Source organism: Ostrinia nubilalis, chromosome 19 (assembly GCF_963855985.1).
Source record: "Ostrinia nubilalis chromosome 19, ilOstNubi1.1, whole genome shotgun sequence".
In the NCBI taxonomy this organism is placed as follows: domain Eukaryota; kingdom Metazoa; phylum Arthropoda; class Insecta; order Lepidoptera; family Crambidae; genus Ostrinia; species Ostrinia nubilalis.
Genome location: NC_087106.1, coordinates 805607 through 833555, shown reverse-complemented (window position 1 = coordinate 833555; position 27949 = coordinate 805607). Strand labels below are relative to the sequence as shown.

Here is a 27949-nt window from a genome sequence, read left to right as displayed (position 1 = left end):
TTTTAACTTCAATGACATTTGAGTTAAACGTTAAAATAATCTTTCTGTCTTGATGTACACATCAGAAGACTGGAAAGGTTATTTTTATTAAAATAAAATTTAAATTAATTTCATAAATGCCTGTAAAGTGCATATTTAGGCAAAACTAAGTTTGTGTATGTATTGTGAACCAGTAAAAGTAGATCCTATTTCTAGTCATAATGTTTTTTCTATGTTTCATGTAAGTTGTAATAACTTGTGTTTTCTTCTAAAATACTGTTTTAATGCTATTTGTTTCCCTACTACTAATATTTGGCTTTAATTTAATTCTACTTCTGTATATATTTAACGTAATTGTGTTTGTGAAAATAGTTTAAATTTCCATGTAAACACTGCTTTAATTCCAATGTAATTATCAAGTATCTACATTTTCTTGTGTACCTACCTATAAGATAACGTGAAATTAATACAGATCTTTAGTACATTGTTGCAAATTTCAGGATTATTGTCAACATACAATTAATGCTTAGTATGTAGTAGAGATCTTAATTATTGCCAAAATAAAAGAAGAATACTGAAATTCTTAATACTGAAATTGTATTTGCACAAGCCACAAACCAACACATTTAAAAATTATGTAAGAGTTTGTATAAAACAATTTCTTTACAGGTTAATGATCGTGCTGCCCCTATTTTTCATAGGGATTATTCTGTTCGGTGCTTTTGTGATCGTGCCGTGTGCATTCATATTTGCATCATGGTACATGCGTATCAAGGAGCGTAAACTGCAACGGAGAAAGCGAGAAGGAACGAATGTGGCCTTCTTCCATCCGTACGCTAACGCTGGCGGAGGCGGAGAGAGAGTGCTGTGGGTGGCCATCAAGGCGTTACTAGCCAGGTGTGTTATAAATAAATACGTTTTGAAAAAATATTTTTAGTAATTTGTGTATAGTCTGGTCTGTGAGCACGTAGAATTTTGTCCAATGACCCCTAGCTACCCATCCTTATCGCTCGCGCGTAATTATATTGCTATCGTGCTCACACACTCACTGCGGGTGCCAATCGCACAGTCGCGACGGGCTTTAGTAACAAATTATTTAGTACCGTTAGCCCCTCGTATTAAGATAAATATGCTTGTATAACGAGTGAGCTCACCATAATAGTCGAGCGGCGGGGACAGAATCCGGTTCCCCGTTCCCCGAATCACGAGTCGGCCAGTACGACCTCTTACCGTTCGGCTATCGTGGTTTATTTAAATGTGTGTTATGTGATGGAGGTATTTTCAATTTAAATGTTATTTATCAGTCAAATAGGTTAATTACAAAAATATAGATAAAAGTTAGTTGCTATAGAGATTTCCACAATTTTCTGTCTGTTATTACCATTCCCCATATTGTGGATGAAAACAAATCATATTATGTTATAGTATAGTTCTTACAGATAGGTTTAAACTGCAGTTAGTGTTATCAGTAATAATTCCAATTATATTTCTTAGTCCATTATAAAAAAAAGATTACTTATCTCATGCAATTCATATTTTTATTGAAGTTTAATATTGATACATAATTAATTCATATTTAAATTCGGTTAGCATTTCTTATAATTCTGACTCAACATTAAATAACTACATGATAAATACTGTAAACTAGAACACTACAGTATTACACTACAGTAACAATACAGTATACTTCATTGTATTGTTATCAAATCAATACTCACACTTGTTTAAACAGTTGTTTAAATACAAAATTTTCTTCTATGGTAAGTTAGTAGCTAAGTTTTAACATAATTATATTCTTATAAGTTATCAATTTGTATTTTACATTCAATAACAGCAGATAAACATATAGATCACGAATACGCGCCCCACCACTTTTGGTCGAAGTCATCGCGGGGTGCGGGGCGTTTGATCCGAGCATCCGTGTGCACTCATCGAATTATCCAATTGCAACGCTGTTATCACACGCAAAATCAAAATCATTTATTCAGTTCAGACCACAAGTGGCACTTATGAACGTCAAAATGTAAATAATAAAAAAAGAACTCAACATCAAATAAACCGCACCTTCCGCGACGCGAACTTTAACGATTTTCTTCTGACACAATCATGGTACCCCAACAATATTGGTGTTATTTGAAAGCCCAATAAATATCCTTAAAGAAAAACACATTTAATTTCTTAATAAATGATTAACATATACCATAAATGTGAATTGAAAAAATACCTCACTTTGGGCCCACCTATGGGATCAATGAGACCAATTTTTATGGTTATAAAACCAAATAATGATTTCACGTGTCCTCTTTAACAGATGGATAGCAATTAAACCCAACTTAACAGTTTTATAGCCATAAAAGTTGGCTCTAGCGTAACTACCTATTTTTTGAAGAAGTGACTCTGGATCCTTCTAAAGACACATTTTTGGGGTAAAAACCTTTCCTTTAATGAAATGAAGGTTAGAACTAGGCTTTTAAATGGTACCAATATTAGTGGGAAGTGGGGATGCATACGTTTGATAATGCTTGTCGCGGGAGGTGCGATTTATTTGACGTCGAGTGTATTTCTTAGTCCATTATAAAAAAAAGATTACTTATCTCATGCAATTCATATTTTTATTGAAGTTTAATATTGATACATAATTAATTCATATTTAAATTCGGTTAGCATTTCTTATAATTCTGACTCAACATTAAATAACTACATGATAAATACTGTAAACTAGAACACTACAGTATTACACTACAGTAACAATACAGTATACTTCATTGTATTGTTATCAAATCAATACTCACACTTGTTTAAACAGTTGTTTAAATACAAAATTTTCTTCTATGGTAAGTTAGTAGCTAAGTTTTAACATAATTATATTCTTATAAGTTATCAATTTGTATTTTACATTCAATAACAGCAGATAAACATATAGATCACGAATACGCGCCCCACCACTTTTGGTCGAAGTCATCGCGGGGTGCGGGGCGTTTGATCCGAGCATCCGTGTGCACTCATCGAATTATCCAATTGCAACGCTGTTATCACACGCAAAATCAAAATCATTTATTCAGTTCAGACCACAAGTGGCACTTATGAACGTCAAAATGTAAATAATAAAAAAAGAAAAGGTAGCCCTTATGGGGCACTTTACATGTCTCTTTATCTTTTGGGACCTACCAGCGCTTCGAGACAAACATATGGCAAGTGCTAAGAAGAAACGCCGGAACAAACTCAGTCACCACTTATTGCCAGGGATTATCTAACGTTAAGAATAGCCAAATTTAAGTACATCAAATATGTGCAGACTGAACTGACCACGCATCCTTCCATCCATCCATCCACACGCACTACAATAATGATGCCGGATTGCTCGGATCAAACTCCCCGCAACCTCGACCAAAAAGTGGTGGGGCGCGTCTTCGTGGATGAAACGATCTATCTATCTATACACTTTTGCTTCCAGATATCCAGACACCAACATCTTCATATACACAGTGGAGACAGCAGAGCCCCAGACGATATTAGACAAAGCCCAGAACCAGTTCAACGTGAAAGTTGAGCCAGAAAAGATCACATTCATCCGGTTGTCTATGAAGAAAGTCATCGAAGCGAAGTCCTACCCGTACTTCACGCTTATCTTGCAGAGCCTGGGCTCAATGATACTGGGGATGGAAGCATTTATGAAGCTGAATCCAGGTAAATACACCAAGTACAAATGTCTAGTAAAAGATTTGCTCTTAATCTTTAGAGAGGATGCTAGTAAAAGTCTAATTCCAAAAAAAAGTGACTTTTTATACATAAATCGATTACATAAGATTACTTTAATGACTTTCAAAGTGTAAACACTTCATAACGTCACTCGATTTAACGACAAACTCGTTCTAACGTCGATACTTTTTTACTGTTGGTTTACCATGTTATTTATCCGCTCATTTAACATCGAAAACGCTCATACTCATTTTCACCATCAATCCCTAATTTTTATGTGACCCCTATGAAAACAATATTCCTGTTATGTGTTACCATAGGGGTCACTTATAACATAGATATTGACGGTGAAAACGGCCATTAGCCCCTTAAGTGTCGTCATATAGAGTTTACACAGATAAAACATATTCCTCCCCATTCCAGACGTGTACATAGACACCACCGGTTTCGCGTTCACGTACCCCATATTCCGGTACATGGCGCAATGCCCCGTGGGCTGTTACACCCACTACCCCACCATCACGGCGGCAATGACGCGCCGTGTCAAACACCGCATCGTGGCGCATAATAACTCGTCCGTGATCGCACGGAACCCCGTGTTCACTTGGCTGAAGGTGCTTTACTACAAGCTGTTCGGGTGGGTAAGTGCGGTTGTTCTTTATTAGTTCTTATTCCCCGCCCAATGCCCCGTGGGCTGTTACACTCACTACCCCACCATCACGGCGGCCATGACTCGCCGTGTCAAACACCGCATCGTGGCGCATAATAACTCGTCCGTGATCGCACGGAACCCCGTGTTTACTTGGCTGAAGGTGCTTTATTATAAGGTCTTCGGGTGGGTAAGTGCGGTTGTACTTCTTTATTAGTTCTTATTCCCCGCCCAATGCCCCGTGGGCTGTTACACTCACTACCCCACCATCACGGCGGCAATGACGCGCCGTGTCAAACACCGCATCGTGGCGCATAATAACTCGTCCGTGATCGCTCGGAACCCCGTGTTTACTTGGCTGAAGGTGCTTTACTACAAGCTGTTCGGGTGGGTAAGTGCGGTTGTTCTTCTTTATTAGTTCTTATTCTCCGTCCAATGCCCCGTGGGCTGTTACACTCACTACCCCACCATCACGGCGGCCATGACGCGCCGTGTCAAACACCGCATCGTGGCGCATAATAACTCGTCCGTGATCGCTCGAAACCCCGTGTTTACCTGGCTGAAGGTGCTTTACTACAAGCTGTTCGGGTGGGTAAGTGCGGTTGTTCTTTATTAGTTCTTATTCCCCGCCCAATGCCCCGTGGGCTGTTACACCCACTACCCCACCATCACGGCGGCCATGACGCGCCGTGTCAAACACCGCATCGTGGCGCATAATAACTCGTCCGTGATCGCTCGGAACCCCGTGTTTACTTGGCTGAAGGTGCTTTATTATAAGGTCTTCGGGTGGGTAAGTGCGGTTGTTCTTTATTAGTTCTTATTCCCCGCCCAATGCCCCATGGGCTGTTACACTCATTGATGTGAATTCAATTAAATAGGTATTAATTTAAAAGCTACCAAAAATCTAATTATACAGCAAATCGAAAATACTATAAACAGGCATAAAAAAGTTTATTTGGAGCTGTCTTTTGGCAATGGATTAATTAATAGTGGTACTTCACTTACTGATAAATAGGTACTTCTAAAAGTAGTTGAAAGTGATGCATAGTACCTACTAACAAAAGCTGTCTCTCTTAGTTCATTTGATCGTCAGTTAAAGGACGTGGCTTTTGATGGGATGGAATGGGATTTTATTATACATATTGTGACAGGCTGAAAAGAAAGAAAGAAAGAAGAAAGATACATTTATTACAATGGACATCACACAAGGAAAACGGCTCCTATCCGCGTGGACTTCGTTCTTTCGTTTCAACCGAAAGACGTCCACTGCTGGACAAAGGCCTCCCCCGAGGTTTTCCACAAAGACCGGTCCTGCGCCGCCCGCATCCTGGCACCTCCCGCGACCTTCACCAGATCGTCGGTCCACCTAGTGGGAGGCCTGCCCACCTAGTGGTGGTGGTCGCCACTCGAGACCTTTTCTGCCCCAGTGGCTATCAGCTCTACGAGCTAAGAATAAGAATAAGAATAAGAAATTTATTCATAATGTTCATTACATGTCAAATTTTCAATATATTTTCTTATTAATAATAAACAATTGCAGTATTAATAAGAAAGAAATCATCATGTCCAAATAAATTAATAATACAAATAGAATTAATGTCAATTAAATGTCAAAATAAATAGTGGGTAACAGTGTCAATAATAATTAAATTCCAAACAGTTCGTCAATTTTATAGAACGCCTGCTCGATCAACCACTTTTTTAGTTGAAATTTGAAAGAATGGAGTGATACCGCTTCTTTCACTATTTTAGGCAGTCGGTTGTATACTTTAGGCCCCAATACGTGCGTCAAAGAGTCAGACTTTCGTAGTCTACCTGCAGTCGATACTAGTGCTTCGGCGAAGCGAGTATTATAGTTGTGACGATCCCTATGTCTCACAAATGAGTCCAGGTTCTCGCGCGTGTATATAGCTACCTGGTAAATTACTATGGACGGCAGGGTGAGTATACCTAGGTTTCTGAAGTGAGGCCTAACAGTTGTTCGCTGCGATACCCGTACAATGGCCCTCACAGCGCGTTTCTGCATCCTAAATACCCGCTCTCGGTCGGCACCGAGACCCCAGAGCTCAGCACCATACTGCAGCAGCGAGTGCACGGTTGCGAAGTAGCATGTTCGCATCGTATCTTCTGCTACTACCCGAGATAGTCTGGTCAATGCGAAGCACGCGCTCCCCAACTTTCCACACAACTTATCCATGTGCGAGGTCCATGTCAGGCCCCGATCTAATTCGAAGCCCAAAAAGGTAGTGGATTGCACTTGTTCAAGTCGAGTTCCCTCTAATGTCACACTAACTGGCCTATCGGATTTCCCGGATAGTGAGAAATGTATAAAATGTGTCTTTGTCAGGTTTAGAACTAGTCCGTTAGTCCTGAACCAGACACCGAGTTCTGATATTGTTGTGTTCAATTTCGACTCAAGTTCATCAATACCAGGCGCACGCACGATCGCAGCAATGTCGTCAGCGTACATCAAAATGTCTCCAGTCTTAATGTACTGTGGGAGATCATTCAAAAGCAATGAAAACAGGATGTTAGATACTGAGGAACCCTGCGCTACCCCCATTGTCGTTGTTACTGGTTCAGACTTAGATCTGCCTCTATTTCCTACTACTACCTGAGATCGACGGCATAGTAGATCTGTTAACAGTCGATGGGCATTACTACGGATTCCGTAATACAGCAGTTTTATTGATAGTGCTTTATGATCAGCAACGTCAAATGCCTTTGATAGATCGCAGCAGAGCACTGCCACATGCTGCTTCCGTTCGCGGGCATCTACTACTCGGCGCACTACCTCTCTCGCGAGCGATGTCGTCGAGCGGCCGGCGCGGTACGCGTACTGTTTGTCGGACAGCGTGTCTGTGGAGCATAGGTACTCTGTTAGACGAGTGCTGAGTCCGTTTTCGAAGATTTTAGCGATCGCAGGTATCACTGACACTGGTCGGTATTGATCCATATTGTCACGCCTACCTTTCCCCTTAAAGAGAGGTGATATTTTACTCGTCTTAAAGCTAGTCGGGTAGACACCCTCTTCGAGACATTTATTAAACATGACGGATAGCACAGCTGAGATCTGATTCGCGCCTTTACGCAACATGTTCATTGAGATATCGTAAATATCGTTTGTTGGTTTAGGTGGTATACGAGACACGATGATTTTCCAGACCTCTTCCGCAGTGAATGGTTTTAGTCTCATGGAGCGGTCTGCGATTGGTAACGCAGCGCTCAGTAACGCTTGGACCCTAGTGGTGTCAACGGAAGGCGCACCACAGGCTGCTGCGGCACTCGCGAACCTACAATTCATGGCATTAACTACGGCTGCCTTGGATTGGTAAACTTGGCCATCCGGATTTTTTACAACATCCGTAAAATCAGCGGCAGGAGCACTGGTTTTTCCTCTCTCGCAGTTCACTACCCTCCACATAGCCTTAGAGGCATTCGTACTATTCAAAATAATATTTTTGTAATAATTGTATTTGTTGGAGTCAATTAATTGAATATATTTTTTATTAATAATGTCAATTATGTTATTCATTACGTCATTTGGTGGAAGTCTATTTGCTAATCTAATTAAGTCAAAAAGAAAGTTCTTACATTCTATAATATCGTCGTCAATCCAGGTTTCCGAAATCCGTACCGGTTTACTTGTAAGCGGAAAGCAGATCGAGATCTTGTTAACAATTACATTAATCACTGCACTCGCTAAGGCGTCGGCATTGATACCTCTACGCGTTATTATCTCTGACCAGTCCACACTGTCGAGGGTCGCCACGAACAAGGCAACACGTTCCCGTGAGTAGGATCGGGAGACACGGGAGTGCAGTCCCGGGCGCGCAGGCGCACATACCTGGACCTCCGCGCGCACCGCGAAGTGGTCACTCAGGTTTGTCATCACCGGTGAGGTTAATATTGGCTCGGTCAAATTTGTGTATACGTGATCAAGACACGTCGAGGACGTGGGTGATACACGAGTGGGGAATTCAACTTCATTTCTAAAAATTATGCATCGAGAGCAAGTCAATCAAATCCTTCTGTACGGGGCCTAAGTCACCAATACAGTTGATGTTAAAATCTCCTACGATTACGCAATCAATATCCATGTCACAAATTTTGTCGAGCAGGCGATCCAAATGACATAGAAAGTCCGTTGAGCTTATTAGGTTAGTACGATATACACAAACTATTGTTAATCTATAATCTACAACATCAATGGCGGATATTTCGCAATATTGTTCGACCGACAACGCCGTCAGTTCGACATTTTCGTTGCAATTTATATTTGCTTTTGTGTAAATACACGACCCACCGTGAGATATTATTTTTCTACAAAACCTAGATGCCAAGGTGTAGTTATTTATGCTCACACATTTCAACTTGCTGTCAGATAACCAATGCTCTGTAACAGCTAACACATCACATTTTAGCTCACTAGACAATAGCACTTCTAAACGACCCGTTTTCTTGTCAAGGGAGGCGATGTTTTGATGACATATAGTGAGTGATTGTCGTGGTACATTCGAACATGCATCGGCGGCTGTCTCCTTGCTACTGTGCGTCGATGAATCCAGAATGGGCATACGCATTCGTTGAGCGCTCGGCTCAGTATCCGCTGATGTCGTCTCATTCGCTCCCCCGCTGTTGACTGCGGGGTCGCGCAAGAAACCACTCGGATACCTTAACGCGCGGGGGCCACACTGCAGGCGATTTGAATTGCTCGAATAGCCTCTCGGGAACTCCAATTATAAATGCAGCATGTCGATCGGTCTTTAGTTGACGTTTCTCGACGTAGTAATCTTCACATTTTGTTATTTTATTTAGGTAACTTATTACCATCTCAGTACTTGTTTCAGGTTTGAATGACCAAGCCTGAATATATTTAGTTCTTTCTATCGTCTGTAGTAGTTCGTCTTCTTCACCTGTCCCAGTAATCACCTGTTTAGTTGATTTGCGATGCTTTCGCCGGGAATTTACAGGTTGCCATTTTTCTTGGTCGATCATCGATGGTGTGTTTGTATTACCGTCTGAGGGACCTGCCGGGCTATGTGAGGTACGAGGCGTCGTCGCTACAGTTCGGGCAGCCGACCGCTCTCGCTTATGAAGTGGGGCCGCACCTTTCGTTGCAACCCGTTCTTTACGCTGAGTCGCCCGGAGCGCCCGATCGCTGAGCTTCTGATGCGATGACGGTCCTTCCGTACTTACAGTTGTCTCACTCGCACTTGCACTCTCACGTCTAGCGGTTGACACGTTGACCAATGTGGTGCTATGTGGGATTCTGCGGGAAATGCCAGTCACTTTGGTTTTCCTGCGGATCTCCTCATTTCTGATTTGATCAAGCATGGAAACTCCGAGCATAGCGCCGCGTAGACTTAATATAATAAAAAAAAATCTGATGATGTGTTTGTTTTAGCTATACGGCTGGATGGGGCGCTGCGCGGACGTGGTGATGGTCAACGGCACGTGGACGGAGGACCACGTCAACGACCTCTGGAACGTTCCCTTCAGCACCTACAGGGTGTACCCGCCGTGCGAGGTGAGTCCGCTCACTGAAACTAAACGGTGACAAGGGGGCGGGGCCGGTGTCGCAGCAATATCAGGCCTGTTCATCTCCGCGAGTTTACATCGAAAACAAAACACGCACGATGGCCCACCTACAGGATACTATTCGACAAGGCCTCACATACGAGCGAACATTGACTCACGCACGCGTATTCTTGTGTATGATGGAAGAAAATAAAGAAAATGGTGTACTAAATACTGTGCAGTATTTAACTGCCTAAATAATAATAAAAACACAGAATGTACTTTTTTAAGTTGCCTCAAGACACTGAGAGGTAAAATAAGTAGTTAATATTATTCATGATAATTCATGCTAAATCATGTATTTCCTCCGCCATTTTCCGCAGTCAATCAAATCAATCAATCAAAAATATTTATTCAGTTTAGACCACAAGTGGCACTTATGAACGTCAATAGAAAATAATAAAAAAAGAAAAAGGTAGCCCTTATGGGGCACTTTACATGTCTCCTTATCTTTTGGGCCCTACCAGCGCTTCGAGACAAACATATGGCAAGTGCTGAGAAGAAACGCCGGAACAAACTCAGTCACCACTTATTGCCAGGAATTATCTAACGGTAAGAATAGTCAAATTTAAGTACATCAAATATGTGCAGACTGAACTGACCACGCATCCTTGTCATCAATATAGTCTCGAACCTTGTAGTACCCTTTGGACATAAGGGTATTTTTTATATGTATCTTAAATTTGTTTATTGGCAATTCGACAAGGTTGTGTGGTATTTTGTTAAATATGGTAATACATTTCCCCAAGAATGAATTACCTATCTTATGCAACCTAAATGATGGAACAGCAAGTTTATTCTTATGTCTCGTGTTAAATGAGTGGACGTCACTTTTCTTAGTAAATAAATGTATATGTTTACGGACATACATAATGTTATCAAATATGTATTGCGAAGCCACAGTCAATATATTGATTTCTTTAAAAACTTCTCTAAGCGAGTCACGTGGTTTAAGACCGTATATTGCCCGAACAGCTCTTTTCTGTAAAATGAAAATTGATTCTATGTCTGCTGCTGAGCCCCACAGTAAAAGACCATAAGACATAATACTATGAAAATAACTAAAATATACAAGCCTTGCTGTTTCAACATCAGTCAAGTTTCTGATCTTTCTCACCGCAAAGGCAGCTGAACTAAGTCTTCCCGCCAAGGCAGCAATATGGGGGCCCCATTGTAATTTACAGTCTAGGGTAATACCTAGAAAGACAGTAGAGTTTATCAGTTCAATGCGTTCATTATTTACTGTAATATTAGTATTAACTTGTTTGACATTAGGCATAGTGAATTTTAAACATTTGGTTTTTTTTGCGTTTAATAGCAAATTATTAGTTGTAAACCAGTCTAATACTTTGGAAAGAGCATTATTCACGTCGTCAAATATTTCCTGACGCCTGTCAGTTTTAAAAATTAAAGAAGTGTCATCAGCAAATAATACTATCTCACAAAGGTCCTTTGAATAAAAAGGTAGATCATTTATATAAATCAGAAAGAGCAATGGTCCCAGTATTGAGCCTTGGGGCACTCCCATTTTTAGGGGGGCGCCCGAAGAGTTAGTTCCGTGAATATTTACTTTTTGTAATCTGTCTGAGAGGTAAGAGTGTAATAGGCTTAAGGCCTTGCCTGATACGCCATAATGTTCTAGCTTAAATAACAGAGTTTGATGATCAACACAGTCAAACGCCTTCGATAAGTCACAAAATACACCAATAGCATCTTTTTTCTCCTGCCAAGCATCGAAAATGTGTTTGATAAGAGCAACCCCTGCATCGGTCGTACTTTTCCCTTTTGTGAACCCATATTGTTTTTCATGAAACAGTTTATTTAAGTTAAAATGAGACAGTAGTTGATTGAAAATAATTTTTTCAAATATTTTACTGAGCGCAGGTAGTATCGATATAGGTCTAAAGTTGGATGGGTCACTTTTGTCTCCTGCTTTAAATAATGGTATGATTTTACTATGTTTCATCAGGGTAGGGAACTGACCTTCGTTAATACATTCATTAAAGATATGAGCTAAATGGGGAGCTATAAGAGGAATGATGGGTTTTATTATGTCTGTTGATATGCCCCATATATCCTCTGTCTTTTTTATATTTAGTTCTTTGAAAGTTTTTATAATAACTATGGGGTCTATTTGTCTAAATTTTAATGGGCTATTGCAAACATCAACACAACCCTCGAGAAGAGACATTGCCTGATATGAACATGAATTAAGATTGCTTGTTGTTATGATTGGTACATTTGAGAAGTAACCTTCGAATGCGTTTGCTACCTTATCATTGCATTTAATATACTTATTATCAATTTTTAACGCGAATGTGTCATCCCGAGATATAATTCTACAAGTTTCTTTATTAATACAATTCCAAGTAGCTTTAATTTTGTTGCCAGAGTTTTTAATTTTGTCACGTATGTAAATAGATTTTGCCATAGTACAAACTTGTTTAAAAACTTTTGAGTATTTTTTTACATATTCTATAAAGTCCGGGTCGCTACTATAGGCTTTTCTACCATATAATTCAAACATTTTTTTCCTACTAATATAAATACCTACTGTAGCCCAGTCACTGAATTTAGTTTTATTGTTTTTAATAATAATTGTTTTCTTAGGAAAAATTTTATTGAACTCATTTTTAATTAATTCAAATAATTGCTCATATAAAATATTTATACTACAGTTAAAGTAATGCAAAAGTGGGACCTTATTAGATATTTGAGATTTAAATTCGTCTTTCTGGGATGCAGTGACTGGTCTATATTCTATTTCCTTGCTCGATGGCGCAAAATGGTGTTGAAATGACGCTATTTGACCGCAATGATCAGAATTAACAAAATTTATTATTGATTTCTCTAGCACTAAGCAGTTACAGAATATATTGTCTAAGCAAGTAGCTGATGTTGGAGTCACCCTAGTTGGTTCAGAGAAAAGATTTAACAAGTTAAAAGATTTGAATAAATTTAAAAACCGTATTGAAAGAGAGGAATCTTCTATTATATTGATATTAAAGTCTCCACATACAACTACTTTCTTTGAACTATTACACACTCTTCTAAGTACCTCTTCCATTGTGGTTTCAAATAATTCATAGTTACTAGATGGGGGTCTATATACACATACAATAACATAGTCGTCCAGTTCTGCACATGACAGCTCAATAGTTCGCTCAACAGAGAGAGATACAATATCTTTACGCTCTTTACATTTTAATTTATCATTGATTAATATTAGTGACCCTCCACGAATAGCTAACTCTCTAGTGAATGAACTAATAAGCTTATAATTATTAATGCTCAGCATTAGTTCATATTGCCTGAGCCAATGTTCCGTTAAACATAAGACATGAATATTCAATTCTTGGATAAATAACTCAATTTCCAATTCTTTGCCGGAGAAGCCTTGTACATTTTACCTTGTACGTTTGGCACCTCACGTCACATCATTTTACCGAAGTCAGCCCTATAGCTTCGGCGCAGTGCCGATCACTGACGTTTGTCAACAAAATGGTGCTTGGCTCTTGAGACAGGCTAAATTACACCATAATATTGTTAATGAAATTGAGCATACATTTTTTTAAATACCTTCGCGAAGTAAAACTTCTGTACGTAGTACTTATTATTATTCTGTAGCAATATGCCCAAAAACAGAACACATTGCTCGTGACAGCAGCGACGTCATAATGTAAACAGTTTACATTTCTTGCGTAGTACTAAATATTATTCGAACGTTGAGTACTGATACCGCAGTGGATAATGAGCACATATTTTATTACTTTGTGAGTGTGAATTTCTAATGCGACACTGATTTTCGAAATCAGGTCATTAGTTGGCATCTCTCTATATCTCTATGTGTAAAATAGATTTATCGACAAATATCGATTTTCCCGCCGAATAATAATCGATTTGGTACAACAGATTTATCGACAAATAATCGTTTTTTTTGTAAAAAAGAACGATTACACTGGTCAACAGTGGTTTTGGTGCCAAGGAACTGTATATATTTTTTGATTGAGGACCTTATGCTGGTTGCTTTAGTAGCAAATTTTTCGATTTCCTACGTGTGGTTTTCTAGATTATGACGTGTATAGAAAAATACAAAATTTCACCAAAATCAGCGTTTATAATATTTTGAAATGCTTAAAAACTTTATTTTCCACGACTTTTGTGAATGAGGTGTAATGGAACTATCACGTTGCATCCTCCAGCAGTAATCAGCCATCCTATACCGATCCCATTTGCCTTGGTACCTCTCTTCCAATGGTTTTTAGGTCTTGATAGCATCGCTCTCCCTATTCTTAGCTATAGCATGCTATAGTGACCCAAGATTCTCTGGGAATTGGTCAAGATGACTGTGGAGGTAGTGCTCTTTGATGAAAATTATGACATCCTGAGTTTTTACGGCATGTCTCACAATTTCAGAGTAGTTACTGGACTAGTGATTTCCGAAAAAAAAATTGTAATTTCAATTAACAAAATCTATGCAAATCGTTCCAAATAGTCCATCGAACTTAAGAAATCAGTATCTTTTATTAATATTGTTATTTATGGACCATTAAAAATTACTTAATAAATTAATTTAAAAAAAAATTATGCTCAAACTAGGATTTTTTTTTTGTTCTTTCCTCACTTTCTCCACTCTGAACTTCATGTAACGGCTTCTTTGACCATTGTAACATTGCCTTAAGTGTTCACAGCAGATTATACATACAATTTTGGGTATCTATGGCTTGAATACAACCACAATTTCCGACTTAAAGTAAGAAAAATAAGCACTTTTAATGAAATATTGCCTGAATTTTTGAACTTTTTAACTGTGTACACACCACAAATGTAACAAAAATACATTCTGATTATTGAGACAACTTCTTGGCAATGTAGACATGATATTAAAATAAATGCATTTATAAAAATGTACCGATAACACTACAAACTGTGCAACCAAAGTACCGATTAAAGCTAAATTTTAAAACTGAGGGTAGATCCAAAACTACACGTAGGAAAAAAAAAAGAAAAATATTTTTATGATTACTAATACACACCTAATAATAAACTATCAACAGAATCTCGGCACCATTTTCATTTTGATTTTTTGTTGACCAGTGTTATTGTTCTATGAAATAATTCGTCGTTTTCTTTTTTTACATGATAAAAGCATAAATAGGAAGAAACGTTGCCGCCTTAGACGCGCGAATGGCGTTAAAAAGAATTTGTTATAGGGACCCCACACACTAGCGTCTTTCGAGCATTGTGGCGCGGCAACGTAACGTTATTTTCGGAAAAGTAATGCAATCCCCACACTCCGCTTTTGCGTTACTTGTTTGGCAGTCTAAGGTGGCGATACAACGACGTTTAAAAGACGCTTGTGTGAGAGGTCACTAATTGATTTACGTCACGCTCCGAAATCTTCGGATGGGATGCAGTATCTTGTTATGTTCTACCTGTTCCTATTTCATTTCGACCCTCCGGGTTCTAAGGCGCTCCGCCTAAGAAGAAAAGATCGATTATTTCCACAATGAACAGCGCAGGAGCGCTGCCCGCATCCAGGTTCCTAACGCGACCTTTACCAGATCGTCGGTCCACCTAGTAGGAAGCCTGCTCACGCTACGACTTCCAGCCCGTGGTTGCCACTCGAGAACATTTCTGCCCCAACGGCCATCGTCTCTACGAGCTATGTGCCCCGCACCTTGAGGGAGGCCTTTGTCTAGCAGTGGACGTCATTTGGCTGAAACGAACGAACGATTATTTCACATCCCTATACATCCTGCCTCCAGGTGACAGAGCTGAAGCAGCTCCGTTCGCTCGTCAAAGACTCGGATCCGATCCGAATCCTGTCCGTGGGCCAGTTCCGGCCGGAGAAAGACCACCCGCTGATGCTGCAGGCCATGTATGAGCTCCGGAATCTGCTGGTCAAGAACGAGATGCTGTGGAATAAGGTACTTACTTGCTGGAGGTATAGTCTGGTCCGGGAGCACGTAGAGTTTTGTCCAATGACCCCAAGCTACCCATCCTTATCGCTCGCGCGTAATTATATTGCTGTCGCGACTGTGCGACGGGCGCCCGCAGTGAGTGTGCGAGCGCGACAGCAACATAATTACGCGCGAGCGATAAGGATGGGCAGCTTGGGGTCATTGGACAAAATTCTACGTGCTCACGGACCAGGCTTTACTAGAGGCCGCCGCTCGACTATCGTGGTGATCTCACTCGTGATACAAGCATATTTAGCTCAGTACGAGGGGCTAACGGGAATATTAGTATTTTGTGTAATAACAAATTACTAATAATATTTTTTTAAACAAAACAAAACAAAGCCCTTTTGGAAGGTTTTTTTAAATTTATTTTGTTTCCCATTTTCGTGGTTCGTTTTAAGCCTCAAGCAACCTATAAATAATTTGAAACTTTCGCGTTGCCTAATTGAATTAATTTAAACAGGTTTTAACGTGAGTCAGCCTGTGACCACGGCCGGTGCAACTCGATCGAAACGTAAGGCAAATACAGGTAATATTTCAATGTTACCTATCCACGTATCTCGTTAAAACCTGTTTAAAAGACAATGCCGGAAATTGGCGTCTTTTTTTTTCGCGCGGCCATCGACCAAACCTTATTTTTTGATTACAAAATAGTGTAATAAACCAAACTTACTATCACATGTATACCTCTAAACTCAGTCTGAACTGAGTTACGAGCATTAGAAGTTTGATGATTTTCTAACTAGATTTGCTTTTTGCGCGCAAGTTTTGTAAGAAATTGCAACAAAATACCACAACACACATAACACAATACCATCCATTAAAGGCTCCAGACATCAGTATGGAGCAGAATCAGCGCAATATTTTGTTGCAATTTCTTGCAAAACTTGCGCGCAAAAAGCAAATCTAGTATGAAAATCATCAAACTTCTAATGTTCGTAACTCAGTTCAGACTGAGTTTAGAGGTATACATGCCGTAGTAAGTTTGGTTTATTAAAGCCTGACCAGGAACATAAAAACCCTGGCATAGAGGCGCGTCAATTGCATTTGATAGTGCAACACTGAGTACAGTCGTACCTGTGTAAAATTTAAATAGGCTAACTTTATGTATCAGGATTCAGGATTACGGGCTAATTTGATATTTTCATAAATTAACGAAAAAATATTATTATAGGTAACCTGATTTAAATAAATTAAATGAAACCATCAATCGAGCTAGTAGAATTTATTTTATTATTCATCAATAATCAAATTCAGAACTTGAATATTCAACTGCAATGTCTGCTCATGAACGCTTCAAACTCGGTACTTCTTTCCCAATCCCATAAAATTCAACACTTAGAAAGTGACAATTTTTTTAAAAATAGGTAGTTGAAACAAACCACAGCTAATTTTCATAGTGGACTGTACTATACGATAAACATGTCAGTCAATTTGACAACCTTTGTCGGAAACATTATTCAATGAAAATATTGTCCGAACCCTTAGTATTTCTCTTCGACAAATACTTTAACACATTGTGAACCACTTTTCTTTCACGACTATAAAAATATTTTAGCTATTTAATTCATAAAACCAATTGCGCACATTTAAAATAAAGTTTGTTTACACTTTGACAGCAATAGACTGACATGCAAGGTGACATGTCAATGAAGTTTTCAGTTACTGTTGCCATTAAAAGAAATTAGTACCATTAGTTTTCCGCAACATGGCGAGGGTTTTTATGTTCCTGGTCAGGCTATACACTATTTTGTAATCAAAAAACAAAGTTTGGTCGATGGCCGCGCGAAAAAAAAAGACTCCACCTTCCATACAAAATCTGGCATTGCCATTTATTCACTCAAGCAACCTATTGCTCTAGCACTCAGTCAGTGCCTGATGTATGGCAGCGGCACGGGAGGGGTAACATTGACATATTATGACGTGACAAAGCATACAAATCTGTGGGTCTAGTCAAAACGCACTTTAAAATCGCAAACCCATCGCAAACCAGTCGCAAACAAATAAACAAATCGCAAAAGAGGTCGATAACAAAAAAGGCTTAGCCAAACGGCAAAAAATCGAATCGCAAAGCCCTACCTATCGATAATCGAAAGACTGGATTGAAATTTCCCATACAAAGGCTTAGCCAACATGCATTTAAGACTCAATCAAAATCGAATCGAATCGCAACACCCGCCATTTTCATTGCAACACCCGCCATCACTAAAACCCCGGTGATAAGCTTCGATTCGATCGAAAACCAATAGGGTGAGTTGCACCACCTAACTTTGACCGTAACTATGACGTTAACCGGTGTTTTTTGTATGGAGTTTGACAGATTTTAGACGTTTGTCAAAGTTAAACTAAGATGGTGCAATCCACCCTAAGGCTGTTTTGACAAATCCGTATCGCGATGTCGTTTTGACAGCTAGTCTATGCTTAGACGTAAACAGAGAGCAGAAAGAAAGAAGAAACAAATTAAAAAAAAAGCTAAAAAAAAGTAAAAACAATCGCAAAGTCATAGACATTTTTTAACTTTTATTCGAGTTTGAATGAACTTTTATATCGCCGCGTCGTTGGTGGTTCAATGTGCATTTTGGCTGCCATTTTCCGATCGAATCGAATTACTGGTGACGCGGCAACTGACATTAGCGAAAACTTCCTATTGGTTTGCGATGGCATTTTGACTAGACCCACTGAAGCACATTTGAAGTCTCGCTGACGTTTGACGTCCCAAAAACACCCTCCCGTGCCGCTCCCATACCTCAGGCACTAACTGAGTTAAGCGCTAGGACCTATAGTTTCAAATTGTCTGTCAAAGATGTTTAAAAAAAATTGGACACATTTTTATTTGTTAGCAAAAAAAGTAATTATGAAATTATGGTTCGTTGATGTTCCGCGTGACGTCACGCTGTGCTACATTTTTTGTAATGTAATGACGTCGCAAGTCCTTACTTTTGAGCTTGGTGCGTTTTACGTCTGTCAATTTTCTTTGATTTCTTACAGCAAATCAAATCAAAAATATTTTATGCAATTTAGACCACTAGTGGCACTTATGAACGTCAAAAAGTAGTAAATAAAAAAAAGGTAGCCCTTATGGGGCACTTTACATATCTCCTTATCTTTTGGGCCCTACCAGCGATAAAACATCGGGTAGTTTTTTGACAACTCAAATGACAGACCAATTCAAACTATTGCTTTTATACCCAGGGAACCTATTCCTTCTTCTTCTTGTCGTGTCGGCAACAAACCTACACAGCGTCAGCCCAAAACTCCGCCACAAGAGTGGCGTTGTCAGGGTCGCCATATGAGGAGTTCATAATCAAACACCCGAACTGAGTCAATCCCGTTTATTGAATGCACGATAAAATACAATGAAGCGACTTAAATACTATAGGATAAATGAGCATACACATTAATACAAGGGTTGTTAGTACATACATCACAGTAAGCTTCATTAAATCTTCCTAAACCTATTCCAATAACCAGATTTAACCACCAAATTCCAGATCAAACTGGTCCTCGTCGGCGGCTGCCGGAACGCGGAAGACGAGGAGCGCGTCCAGAACCTGAAGGACCTCGCCAAGCACCTCGCGCTCGAGGACAACGTGCAGTTCGTCGTCAACGCGCCCTACGCGCGCCTGCTGCAGCTCTACCAGACCAGCAGTATTGCGCTGCATGCCATGTGGAACGAGCACTTCGGCATCAGTAAGTGACACCATTCCGGATTGAGCGATCCCAGGATATAACCAAGGCGTAACCAGGACAAAAAATCCAAAAATGTATCGTGGTGCCTCCTCCCAGCGTCCATTATTTCCATTTGGCGCCCCCCCCTTAGGTCCGTGCCTATCAGTGAGTGGCGGCTCAAATACTCCCTGCCACTAAGGCAGCGTGTGTTCGCGGCCTAGTGTGCGTGTTCTACCAGACCAGCAGCGTCGCGCTGCACGCCATGTGGAACGAGCACTTTGGCATCAGTGAGTCACCATTCAGCGCCCTAGTATGCGCATATGGACTAACCAGGGCAAAAATTCCAAAATTGTACTGTGGCGCCCCTCCCAGTGTCCCTTCCATCTATTAGGCTCTCCCTTAGATTGCCGTCCGGAACAGACGCAATGCGCGTATAGCATCCAGTGCCCACCCCAGAAAATTAGAACTGACGAGGAGCGAGTCCAGGCGGTCTACTCCGAAACGCGGTTTACGTAGTTACGTATCCTTCTGTCACCGTCGCTCACGCTGGCATCTCGCTTTGAGAGAGAGGGATGGCAGCTTTCGAAATTGCGGATCACTGTTTTCGGAGTAACCCCTCAGAACCTGAAGGACCTCGCCAAGCACCTCGCGCTCGAGGACAACGTACAGTTCGTCGTCAACGCGCCCTACGCGCGCCTGCTGCAGCTCTACCAGACCAGCAGTATTGCGCTGCATGCCATGTGGAACGAGCACTTCGGAATCAGTGAGCATTCACGACGTTTTTCTAGGACAAAATTCCAAGATTGTTTTATGGCGCCCCCTTCTCAGCGTCAAAAAGAAGGCCACTCAAACTCCCTGCCACTAGGGCAGCGTGTGATCGCGGCCTAGTGTGCGTGTGAGCATTTCGGCATCAGTGAGCAGCGACGAATTTATGATTTTTTTGTAACTAGGGCGAAAATTCCAAAATGGTATTGTGGCGCCCCCTCCCAGCGTGCCTTCTCTTTATTTCGCGCCCCCCTTAGAGAATCTGACGAGGAGCGGGTCCAAGCGGTCTACTCCGAAACGCGGTTTACGTAGTTACGTATCCTTCTGTCACCGTCGTTCACGCTGGCATCTCGCTTTGCGAGAGAGGGATGGCAGCTTTCGAAACGGATCACAGTTTTCGGAGTAACCCCTCAGAACCTGAAGGACCTCGCCAAGCACCTCGCGCTCGAGGACAACGTGCAGTTCGTCGTCAACGCGCCCTACGCGCGCCTGCTGCAGCTCTACCAGACCAGCAGTATTGCGCTGCATGCCATGTGGAACGAGCACTTCGGCATCAGTGAGCATCCACGACGTTTTTCTAGGACAAAATTCCAAGATTGTTTTATGGCGCCCCTTCTCAGCGTCAAAAAGAAGGCCACTCATCCTCCATGCCACAAGGGCAGCGTGTGATCGCGGCCTAGTGTGCGTGTGAGCACTTCGGCATCAGTGAGCATCCACAAATTTACGATTTTTTTGTAACTAGGGCGAAAATTCCAAATTGGTATTGTGGCGCCGCCTCCCAGCGTCCCTTCTCTTTATTTCGCGCCCCCATTAGATAATCTAACAAGGAGCGGGTCCAGGCGGTCTACTACGTGGAACGAGCACTTCGGCATCAGTGAGCATCCACAAATCTACGGTTTTTCTAGGGGCAAAAATTCCAGTGTCCTTTCTATCCATTTGGTGCCCCCTTGGATTGCCGCCCAGAAAGTCGGTTCACCTAGTGTGAGGCCTGCCTACACTACGTCTTCCGGCCCGTGGTCACCAGTCGAGAACTTTTCTGCCCCAGCGGCCATCAGCTCTGCGAGCTATTGCCCCACCGACTGTCACTTGATTTTAGCAATTCTGCGGGCTATGTCGATCACTTTGGTTTTCCTGTGGATCTCCTCATTTCTGATTCAATAGCACGCTTCATCGCACTTTGGGTGACCTTGAACCGTCTTATAAACTTACTCCTGACGTATTCTTCTTGCCTAGGTGTGGTGGAGTGCATGGCGGCAGGACTTGTTACCATCGCGCACCGTTCAGGCGGCCCTCTGGCGGACATCATTGAGACTTCTGCTGGGTCGCGGACAGGCTTCCTGGCCGCCGAGCCTGACGAATACGCGCGGGCCATTCTCGAGGTCATCGCGCTGCCCTCGGATGAGAGGAAGCGGATTATCGAGGCTGCTAGGTGAGGATCATCATCATTTCATTTATTTATTTTATTTTATTTTTCTTTATTCAGAAAACCACAGCTCTTTATAATAATAATACAAAGAGGTATTTTTGTTCTTACAGCCAATAATGGATTCTATTTAATTATTATTACAATCTCGTAAAAAAACAGTCAAAGGGGCAAAAAAAAAGAAATATAGGCTTGCATGCAGGTTGTGTGTTTGTGTGTGTGTGTGTGCGCGTGCGTGTGTGTGTGTGTGTGTGTGTGTGTGCGTGTGTGTGTGTGTGAGGGCGTGTGCGTGTGTTTTCATTTACCTAATAAGTCGCAAATCTCCCTCTTAAAAGAGTGCCTGGACGTGCAAAACAAATCGACTTGACTAAACTTTTTGTTATAAATGCGGTGCATTCTGCATACCACAGAATTTTGGGAATAATTACTGCGAGACAAAGAAGTGCTAAAAAGCTTCAGCCACAGGACGTCCACTGCTGAACATAGGCCTTCTCCAATGATGATGGAGACGGACGATGGAGTTAATCGTGCAAATATAACCTAAAGCCGGTGACAGATATGTGCCAAGATGTTTGCAAATATTAGTACATATATTTGAGTGATGTGAAAAGTTGTTCAAGCTGTGGTTCAAGCGCTCTCTTACAGAATATTGAAAAGCAATTTATAAAGGTCAAATTCTAAAAAAAATCTCATCAACTTTCATGACAACAATGAAACTGTCGTCCATTGTGTACGCTATCTTTGCAAAAATATGTTTTACAAATATTTGTAAGTTTTGCATAAACATTTTGTACAAACTTGTGCACATCTTGACACATATCTGTAACCGGCAATCACAACAGTTCTAGCAAGGACGATGTTGAGTGCAATTTCGTTTTTATACAAATATTTTTTTAGAGATGCGTTGGAGAAATTGTCTATAGCTATAGTTTCTAAGGTATTTATTTTGCTTTTATTAATACTTTATGACTTTCTAGGGCTTCTGTGGACCGTTTCTCGACCATGGAGTTCGAGAAGGCATTTCTCCGCGCTGCGGAACCCCTCATGCGGATAGACTAACTAGTAGCAGTAGACTGTACATTACGTTCCATTAGCTATAAGTATTCTAATAATAATTGTAATTTAAAAGCAATATTAAGTTTACCAAAGTTGCCATGTTTGTTTCATTTGAAGATTTGTGGAAGGTAGCGGAATTAATTGGAAATTGCATGCATGGGGAAAGGGTTTTGAGATTTTGTAGTAAAGTAGAGGTAATTAAGTTATGTGATAAACCTGAAAACAACTTTTTGAAGCATTCTAATTCCGATTCCCAAGTCCTAACATTATTGTATTGATGCATATGAGTGACAGTGACAAATAAACTCGACATTATGCCAGTGGAAATCGAATGCTTCTCTGATCCTTATAAAGATACCAGCCGGGCTAGGATGCGCACCGTATTAAAATGTTATCGATGATTCGACGACAAATGTATGGGCCTATCGCGTGAAATCGGTAAAAAGGCGCGATAAAAGCTTATCGCGGCGCGTATCCTAGGCGTATGGGATGGGTTAGGTTTAGATTTAAAAATATCGTTTACAGTACTGCTAGGACAAAATATTATCCTATTGTACTTTAGTGTCATAAACTCGAACGGTACAAGTGCCCTGTCCACTATCCGTTGCTTAAATCATATTTAACTTTACTGAAAACCAAATTATGCATGTGAATGAAAAGGGTAGTAAATAAAAAGTATTTTATATACAAAACATTTAATAATTAAACATAGAAATAGAATATATTATGCTATATATAAAGTGCGCTTAAATTACGGAATGCTTGTGACTAAGGGGTGTGCCCTACCCGGTCTCTGGGGATCAGGCGCAGTTCCGAGCCGTGCTTCAGGAATACATTCCCTGGAACAGGTAATAATAGAGTATATTTTCCAATAAAACAATTTGCAATCTTGTCTGATATCCAGACAGTATGAAATAGTGTTTTCTACTTGAGATGGATGGGACCGGCACGGGAGGATGTTTTTACCCTCCCGTGTTTGTACCCTATTACCTACTAGATAATTACGTATTGAAGGCTCAGGGCATTTAAAGGCAGGCCCGGTTTCCACCAAACGCGAAGAGGAGAGGTGCGGAGTGTGCCATGGTAGGGGACCGTATGAATGAGACAAAGGTTGTTATTAGTCTGTTTTATTAACGTGAACTACGTGAGTATTTATACGATATAGGTTACAGATAAATAACGTCACAGCATCAACACTACTTACGTGTTAAATGTGCTGACACTGTGAACGTGATCAAGATAATTAATATGCAGATTAAATAATGTGCATACCGGCACACGGAGACGAGAGAAATGTGAGCTGTGCGTAGCAGTCAGCTGTTACCTGTTAGTCTATTGCTATCTATGAAAGACCGCACATCTCCACCGCTCCGCTTTTCTCAGCATCGTTCCGCTATTCTCCGCACCGAGTCGCTGTCAAAAACTAGTGCGCCCGACACTTCTCCACTCGATCCATTTGGAAACCGGGCCTTATTACTTAAATAAGGCTAAAAACTCACGGAGCGACTTTCACCCGCGCCCGCGGCGGTTGTGGAATTGCGGTTTTATTTCAAGTCTCACGGGAGCGGTTATTTGCGCGGTTATTCTAAGAACTCACGGCGCGATTTTCACCCGCGCCCGCCGCAGCTGCGGGTGAAAATCGCGCCGCGCGCTAAGGCACTGGTTCAAAATGGTCGCCCGCCGATCGGGCGGTTTTCGCGCGGTCGAAAACCGCCGAGGCTGCGGTTACCGCGCCCCGCGCGATTCTGCCGCGCCCGCTGCAGGCAAAAACCGCGTCGTGAGTTGTGCATTAGTTTTTACATAAGTATCTGCATTCTACAGAAGCTGCGGGCCCGCAACCGCCGCGGGCGCGGGTGAAAATCGCGCCATGAGTTCTTAGGCCTCAGCCTCGAGTTTAGCGGGCAGCGGGGCGGGAGCGGCGGCGGCGCGGGAGCGGGGCGGGCAACGCAGACCCGTTCTCGAAACAAGCGGGCAGCTCGCGCGGCGCTTTAGCGGCGAAATGTTGTGTTCGGGGTTGTGTTGTCGAGATATTTGTTTTTATTCGCAAAGGAAATGTTTGAACAACGGCGACAATTTTATTTCGATTCAAATTTATGCCTAACGCTCGATTTATTGTGGGCAAAAGAAGGAGTGCGCTGCCCGCTCGTTGCCCGCTCAAGCGCCGCTGCCCGCTCCGGCCCCGCTGTTTTCGAGAACCGGTCTATTTGATTTTACGCATAAGATCCTGCCGCTCCCGCGCCGCCGCCGCTCCCGCGCCGCCGCCGCTCCCGCGCCGCCGCCGCTCCCGCCCCGCTGCCCGCTAAACTCGAGGCTGAGGCCTTAGCCTGAATGTTAAAAAAACCATGTAACTCTCACCGGCCGTCTGCTGCGGGTTGATGCCGATGCCGTCGTCGGTGATAATGGCGCTGGTGGCGGGCTCCACGCGAAACTCCTCCGCCGCAAACTTCAGCACCGCCGTGAACGGAGTCGCCTCGGGCACGCTGAGCCTGCAAGGATCATTATGGGTTGTGTTCAACTGGGTTTTCCCAGGGGAACATGTATAGCAAGGCAGTGGCGGATTTATACTCGATAGGTATCTAATACTAAAGTCCGGTCGCCGAGCAGATAGAATTTCGTACAATGACCCCAAGCTACCCATCCTTATCGCTCGCGCTTCATTATAATTATTGCTGGTCGTGACTGTGCAACGGGCGGCGGCAGTGAGTGTGCGAGCGCGACAGCCACACAGTGGCGGATTTACAGTTTTGCCGCCCGTAGGCTAAGGTGGGGTTGGATCTTTAACTTTTATCTTTTGAAATCGAGTAAGCGTCATCTGAAATCTGCCACCCCTAGGCCGCGGCCTATACGGCCTATTGACAGATCCAGGACTGCAGCCACAGCAATAAACGCGCGAACGATAAGGATTGGTAACTTTATACATTGTATAGCGGAAGGCAGTGGCGGTTTTACACTCGATAGGGTAAATATTTTTGTACTAACATTTGAGCCCAACTTTTCCGCCCTAAACTTCTACTGTGTACAGGCTTAGATTAATAAAGGCGTTATTAATCTAGGCTTACAGGTAAATCCGCCCCTACTGGCGCAAAGCAGTAGGCCTACCTACCATAGATGTAAGAGGAATCGTTAATTCTCACAAGAGCGACGCATCGCGTGACATATTTATTATTGTTACACTTATGTAGTCCACATATTTTATTTTCTGAATCTAGTAGCCACGAGCACGCAATACGCACGAGTAACCTATATTAAGTATTTATAGAGTGAGGATTGGGTCTTAGAGGATGTTAAAGGATTTTTCAATAACAAATAGTAATCTATGTATTACATTAAGTAGATACTACAGTTGAAGTGAAGCATAGTACATTAATGAGTACCTATCTATTGGTGGAAATGTCCGAGTCATACCGCGACTTATCTCAAAATAAAGTAAATTACTATTTGTCATCACAAGCAAAAGTTGAGTGAGTGCAATAATAATACACGTAAGTTGAAAAAATAGTGTATAAAATCCACATTTTAATTTAATTACATTTTTTTTTTTTTTTTTTTATGTGATAGGAGGCAAACATTAACTAAACAAAAAATTCTTATAATTACAAATAAAAAAATAAACTAATCATGATACAATATTTTGCCAGAATGCTAAATCAGATTTATTCTCATTAACAATATCAAAGAACTCATACTTTAAGTTTTCATTTGAACATATTTTTCTTACATTTCTTGCCAATTCTGAATATGTGAGGTCTATGTAGAAACATTCTGCGGACATCTGCTCCCGAAGCAGCATACCAGAATCTAATAATGCCTTTACAACTATTTTAAACAACTCACTGTGCATAAGACACATCTTTAAAAAATATTCCTCATCAACATTGAAAAGATACTTCCAAAAATTCTTATGTGTAAACTTTCTACTCTTCAAAACATCTAATAATAAGTTAACTATAGAATTAACAGCACTCAAGTAATGAATATCATCATTAATTAAACTAACTACTATCAACTCTACCGTGTCTTGGTTGCAGGTGTCAAACATCGCTGCAAATGACTCCGGAGGGTTCTCACAACTGCTCATCTCAGACAGAAATAACTTGCTTTTCAATTCCAGGATTTTCCCTTTAGGTATCTCTTGTGGCAAGTTCCTAAGCAGGGTCTCTTTGGATGCTGCTTCTAGCATCAATTCTGTCAAACAGTTTTCTAATTTCTCTTCACTAAACATTTCAAGAAACAACTTAAACCCTATGTCGATTTGGTTTATTTTTGTATTGGAATTGATTATTTTTTTCAAAATGTACTTTGGTGGGTCAGAGAAACAACTTTTAAGGAATGCATTAGGCACATCTTGGTTACTATTCACAGTAGAAAGAAACTCATTGAGTATATTCCGCTTTTGCAGCTTATCAAGACAATTTTCAATGTGTTGAGATATCAAAAAGGCATTTTTCATTTCAGCCTCGCTTGTATCATTATTTGGCCAGTTTTCAGACTGACACAAGCTCAGAAAGTCTTGGAAGAAGTCGAGAAATTGTCGCACTACAGCTGTATCCATGATAAAGCGATGCAACTTCAACACAGAGCGCAGGACCTCAGCATCTGTTAACAGTGAACAAATTCCATTTGTATCTTTATTTGTTGCAAATATCTGCATAATTTGATCATGAACTCTACGTTGAAGTTACTTCACTCGCTACTTTAACTTTACAATTAATAAAAAACTGATAAACTTACACTTTGAAGGGAAGTTTGGGGTCTGAAGTGAGAGTGATCTTGAATGTTACTTTAGACCTGAAAAGGTTAGAAAATTATATGAAATCATGAAAAAAACTATAAAAGATATACGTAAGGAAGAAAACCATAGAAAAGTATACTCACATATTTGTAAGGTAAAGGAAAATTGGAATGAATTGGAGAAAAACGAGACTTTTCTTGTTTCGTAAAGTGAAAGATCCACAATGACGTACACACAAAGTGTCAGATTTGACAAATGTCAAAGTATATACTGCGTTCATTGCACATGAATTTAGAGTTTGCAAAAATTTATCATTGAAGGTCTACACCTACGCACTTTTCTTGGCTTCTCTGATATTATGTTGTGTTGCATTGCATTGAATTGCGCAATTTATCTCATGGTGTTGACTGAAAAGTAAAATAGAAAGATTAAAT

The 27949-nt window shown here is 41.1% G+C and overlaps 2 protein-coding genes across 2 annotated transcripts; one reads left to right on the top strand and one right to left on the bottom strand.

Moving 5' to 3' along the window:
• Positions 1–34: 34 nt before the first annotated feature.
• LOC135081017 (GDP-Man:Man(3)GlcNAc(2)-PP-Dol alpha-1,2-mannosyltransferase) lies at positions 35–22880 on the top strand. The gene is made up of 9 exons (XM_063975740.1): positions 35–220; positions 649–876; positions 3434–3666; positions 4102–4319; positions 9735–9857; positions 15676–15837; positions 19362–19560; positions 21538–21733; positions 22705–22880. The coding sequence occupies exons 1-9, from the start codon at positions 201–203 to the stop codon at positions 22784–22786; spliced, it is 1461 nt and encodes a 486-aa protein (XP_063831810.1). The 5' UTR covers positions 35–200; the 3' UTR covers positions 22787–22880.
• A 581-nt stretch (positions 22881–23461) lies between these two features.
• LOC135081016 (ubiquitin-fold modifier 1) lies at positions 23462–27784 on the bottom strand. The gene is made up of 4 exons (XM_063975739.1): positions 27659–27784; positions 27515–27571; positions 25139–25269; positions 23462–23622 (listed from the first exon to the last, which is right to left on the bottom strand). Coding segments are annotated over exons 1-4 (261 nt in total). The 5' UTR covers positions 27661–27784; the 3' UTR covers positions 23462–23551.
• Between the last annotated feature and the right edge of the window lie 165 nt (positions 27785–27949).